Raw genomic sequence first — 5,567 nt, 5'->3', positions numbered from 1 at the left:
TCTATGCGAGAATCATCACCAAACCTTACTTTCCCATAGATTGTTTCATCAATTGACAAGAAAAACGATCTATTTCCCGTCATGTGGTTGCTTGCTCCATTATCAAGGTACCATACGTTCTTAGTGTCCAGGCTGCTCTCAAAATTGCTTGGTTTCACTTTCTTCTCGTTTAGATATACTATCTCATGCATCATTAAGTCATCAGCTTCTTGTGTTTCATCAACTTCGCTCTTCTTCTCCATAGCTTCTTGCAATTTCAAGAGTCTATCCGGGCAATGCGAAGCAAAGTGTCCCTTTTTGTCACATCTATAACATGTTACGCTTGCTTCGTATTCTTTATCCCGTTCTTGCCTATAGCCTTGAAAACTCCCAAATCTTCCTCGGCCTCTTCCTCTCCAGTTTGAACGACCCCATCGTCCTCTTCCTCCGTTACCATAATTTGGACGAAATCCTTGTTCTTGTCGTGATTCAGAATTAGCAAACATAAGTTTGCTTTGATCGTCATTGTCGATTTCATCTTCTACGATTTGGATTCGTTCCTCATAGGCTTTGATTCTCCCAATTATATCTTCAAAACTTGTTTTCTTTAGGTCAAGTACCTGTTCCAGCGAAGCCACGATCTGAATATACTTTCTTGGAGGAAGGCTGGATAGGAACTTCTTTACGACCTTAGGTTCTTCGATCTCTGCCCCAAGAGCCAATGATTTTGAAGTTATTTCAGACAATTTTCCCACAAAATCATCAATTCTGTCTGTTTCCTTCATCTTCAATCTATCAAATTCAGCCATTAATGTTTGCAAACGTGCTTCCTTTACTCTGTCAGCTCCAAGGTGTCGAGCTTTAATGGCTTCCCAGATTGCTTTTGCTTTTTCTGCTTCACCAACTTGGAGAATTAAAGCTTCGGGTATTGATTGTGCGATCAAGGCAATAGCGATGTCGTTTTTGTCGTTTTCATCAATCCCTGTTTCAACAACCTTCCAAGCTTTATGAACCTTCAACAGAATTTTCATCCGCATAGCCCACACCGTATAATTGGTTGAGTTTAACATTGGACATTTGATTGAGGAAGATCCAATCCCATCTACCGTTTTTTTGTCAGTATCTTCACCACCAGCCATCTCGTTCTGTTAACGACGAAAACAGAGTTTTTTTTTTGCTTTCTCTGTGTTTGATCGTTTGCTTGCTCTGATACCAAATATAAACCAGAATATTATGAACTCAAATTAAGAACAAGAATACCTCTCTTGTTATTAAAGGGAAAATCTCTCAAAACCCTTTGAATCACAATCTCATAAGTTGAACCACAAATTTGGTTCCTCCTTATAGAAAACGCAAAAACTCAAATCCTAACACAAATAGGAAACCTTCTTAATCTAGATATCTCCTAGATTCTCTCTTAACATATTATTAGATTACTCCTAATAATATTCCAAGTCTTTATCTTTAAGATGACTTGATATTCAAGCTTAACTCAACAAAAACAAGTAGGGTTGAGTAGATATTTTAATAAGAAAAACAAGTGGGGATCATGTAAGGGAGTGGGGGTGGGGTGTAGATATATTACTCCATTTAATTAGATGAAGGGGTTGATAAGTTACTAAAAATAGCAAGTGTATCTCTTAAATAAATACGTCCGGAAAAAGCAAGTGTATCCCTTAACTAAATACAGAGGGAGTAGTGGATTACAATTTCAAAAGCAATGTCGTGTTCCAAATACTCCAGTACGTACATGTTTGATCATCTCGTGACTTGTCCATTTCTACTGTTCTACGAAAGTTCGTGTTGACACTTTTTCAACCAAGAATTCTTGTGCAATTAATATTGACGGGAACATTTCACATTTTGTACGTGTTGTCACTCGTGTATATATATAGATGCCCCCCATCACCATTAAAAAAATAAATTCAACCACATATTTTAAATTAATTAGCATTAATGGCTTCCTTCTTATCATCTTCAAGATCAAAATTCTCGAGTTTTATGCTTGAATTTAGCCTGTTTTTGGTGCTGATTGGAGCAGCTTCAGGTCAACTAACACCAAATTTCTATTCAAGCTCGTGCCCGAATGTACTCTCTACAATCCAATCTGTTGTTCAATCTGCAGTTAACAACGAGTCTCGCATGGGAGCATCCTTGCTCCGACTTCATTTCCATGATTGCTTTGTCAACGTAAGTCTACGAACACCATTACAAATTGAACATGACTAAATCAATTTTGATACAAGTATTGTACTAGCTCGATCTTGACTGTATGTGTATGTGGATGCATGAACAGGGCTGTGATGGTTCGATATTACTTAACGACACTGCAAACTTCACTGGAGAACAAACGGCGTTACCAAATGTAAATTCAGTGAGGGGTTTTGATATAATCGACGCCATAAAATCACAAGTTGAGAGTTCTTGCGCCGGAGTTGTATCTTGTGCTGATATTTTAGCCGTTGCTGCTAGAGATTCCGTGGTTGCGGTAAGACTACGTCCAACGTCCATGTATATTTCAATGTCTCTCTATTTTGTTGGTGTGTTTTTGGGTTGGCGGAGGAGCGGGGGTAATTAGTCAACATTCAAGACTTTTCAAATGGTAACTTTAAACAACGTAAGAAATGGACGAAAAGATATGGAGATTAAAGGTCCTCATAGTACTCCAACCTATTTTAGAATAACAGATTCATTTAAATTATAACTCAATGGCCGGAAAATTGTTATTTTGGTCGGAATATTGTAACAAGGTAATATTTTTAAAACAAGTTTTTAATTCAAAGTACTATTTGACAAAACTGAAAACATAAGGTACTAGTTCACAAAATCATTTTAAAAGAAGGTATTTTTTTGACAATTCTGCCTATTGATAATTAAAAAAAAATAATTGTTATTCAGCTTGGCGGACCAAGTTGGACAGTGTTATTAGGAAGAAGAGATTCAACAACAGCAAATAGAAGTGCAGCAAATACCAATCTTCCTGCTCCGTCTATGAATCTAAGCAACCTTACTCAATTGTTCTTAGACCATGGCTTTAATGCTCAAGAATTGGTTGTTTTATCAGGTTTGCATTCACTTTATTTACTTTATAAGCCTCTTCCTTTACGTAATGTTTTTCACGTTTACTATATGATACTAATTAATTACGTACCAGATATTTGGTCAAAGCTTTTTTCTTATGGACTCTTGTTGGATTCATATCAACGTAAAAATTCTACATACTTCCTCTGTTCCAGAAATATTGCACCATTTGTTTTTTACACTATCCACACTACGACTTTAACCATTTTTTGTGATTCGTACGTAATGAAATTTTAGTCATGTGAGGTCATATTAGATTAGTACCGGTATATATTTTCTAAATATTAATTTTTATAATTTTTACTTGCACACGATTTGAGATATTAAGAGTCAAAGTAATGGTTAAATTAGTAAAAGTCAACTATAGTGCGATATTTCTGGAACAGATGAAGTATTAAAATTTACTCCGTACAATTTTAACTAATTCACAATCAATAGAGTAATACGATATTAGGGATATTAATGGTCAAACAGTATATTGAAGAAACCACAACTTTCAAATGTGAATAACATTGTTGACTGAGGAAAGCTAGGACGAGACTTGGTCCAAAGGAATTGAGGTTGAGACCAACAAAAGATGACTAGTAAAAGGAGGGAGAAAGAACCATGAAATTTCTTTCGTGGATGGTGGTTTCTGGCCAGAATTTATTGGCTCATTTAGTAATTTGATTTTTGGTCAATTTTTAGACAATTTAATTGAAATTTTAGTTATAAATTTGGCTAGAAAAGCCGCAAATTTTGGCCAAAAGAGCATTGGGCAAAAAAATGCGGGAGCTTGGTCCAACTCGATATGATGGGCTGATTTTTTGGTCGTCGCCTGGCCTGAATCTGGCACGAATCGCATCTTGATCAGGTCTATTTTCAATTTAGGCTCTGTTTGGTTTGGTGTAAGACGCTTTCAGTGTAAAATGATTTTACATGAAAAAAAATTTCCAAGGGAAAATCCAATTCCAAACTAATTTTCCTTTGTTTGGTTCTTTAAAAGAAAATGGGAGTAGATGATGAAGGTTGAGGGGGAGAAGGGAGAGGGAGGTAAGGAGGAAAGGTGAAAAAGTGGTTTCACTCCCTTTCAAATGGAAAAAGCTTTTCCACCTTTGGAGGAGTTATGAAAAATGGTTTTACATCTTTTAACAAACCAAATAACGTAAAATGATTGAAAAGAGGAAACTCGTTTTCCATGAAAACGTGTTACACGTACCCTATCAAATGGAGCCTTAGTGCATGTTCAAAACTTATGATTTAATACAATATAATGTCTATCTATGTCTGTTATATAATCACTTAATATTTTAAAAAGAGATACACTTTGACCGGCACGTAGTTTTAAGAGAATGAATTGAATTTATGAAAATAAGATAAAAGTGGGGTAGTGATTGAATTATTTATTATAGTAAAAAATGATGTATGTGAGGGGACCAAAAGAAAGAGAAAAATATTAATATAATTGCAAGTGAAGACCAAAACATGTCAATAAAAAAAAGTGTATCTCTTTTTAAAATACGACCGTTTAAGAAAAATGTATCTTTTTTAAAAATACGGATCAAGGCTTTGAACAAGTGATGAATGCATTTCCTTGATTCATTGCAGGAGCACACACTATCGGGGTTGCAAAATGCTCAACTTTCCAAACACGGCTTGCACAAGACACCAACATAAACTCAACATTTGCTGCATCTTTGAGAGCAACTTGTCCAAGTGATGGATCAGGTGCAAACAACACCGTACCACTTGACAAAACTTCCACGACGTTCGACAATGTATACTTCAATGACTTGTTAACCCAACAAGGTGTTCTGCACTCCGATCAAGAACTGTTCAGTGGGAATGCTACTGGAATCACGGACACTCAAGTCTCGTCGTATAATTCGAATTCTTCAACATTCTTCACGGATTTCGCCAACGCAATGCAAAAGATGGGTAACATGAGTGTTCTTACTGGTACCAGTGGAGAAATCAGAACTAGTTGTTCGCGGATCAATGGTGCTAGCTTCAATTCTATTGAGAGTAAAATTATCGATTTCATCACTACTGTCTTTGATATGTAAGGAATACGGCATACTTTGTGATTGATTATATTCTAGTGAAATAAGGGGGAAATAACAAGTGTTTAAACTTGTAATCTTGTATCATGAGCTTTCATATGTCGTTAACGATTATATTTACTTCAAAACTTTGATTTGATATTCTTAATTGCTCAAGTTTTGACGTTTTGTTGATAATGCCTGTGTCAGTTTTCACCTCTTTAGGATGAAAACTTCTTGAGAGAATTAGAGAGAAAATGCTTAAGAAGAATGAAGATATTATTTCATTGAATGAATTCGAATAATTACAGCAAGAACTACATTTATACAATCTGTATGCTAACTTCTATGAGGTGTTTCCACCAATCAAAACACTCTAAATGTACAGCTCATCATTCTCAGTTTATTGCATAAATAGATCATCAACTAACAGCTCTAACAACTCTAACAACCTTCCTTAAATCTAGGGAATCAGTTAGCCACTGC

The 5,567-nt window shown here is 35.7% G+C and overlaps 1 protein-coding gene across 1 annotated transcript; it reads left to right on the top strand.

Moving 5' to 3' along the window:
• The first annotated feature begins 1,880 nt into the window (after positions 1-1,880).
• Positions 1,881-5,241, top strand: LOC110805578 (cationic peroxidase 1). The gene is made up of 4 exons (XM_022011194.2): positions 1,881-2,169; positions 2,276-2,467; positions 2,878-3,043; positions 4,648-5,241. Exons 1-4 carry the CDS (start codon positions 1,936-1,938, stop codon positions 5,103-5,105), a joined length of 1,050 nt encoding a protein of 349 aa, XP_021866886.2. The 5' UTR covers positions 1,881-1,935; the 3' UTR covers positions 5,106-5,241.
• The last annotated feature ends 326 nt before the right edge of the window (positions 5,242-5,567 follow it).

Source organism: Spinacia oleracea, chromosome 5 (genome assembly GCF_020520425.1).
Source record: "Spinacia oleracea cultivar Varoflay chromosome 5, BTI_SOV_V1, whole genome shotgun sequence".
In the NCBI taxonomy this organism is placed as follows: domain Eukaryota; kingdom Viridiplantae; phylum Streptophyta; class Magnoliopsida; order Caryophyllales; family Amaranthaceae; genus Spinacia; species Spinacia oleracea.
This window is presented reverse-complemented; position numbering and strand designations above follow the sequence as displayed.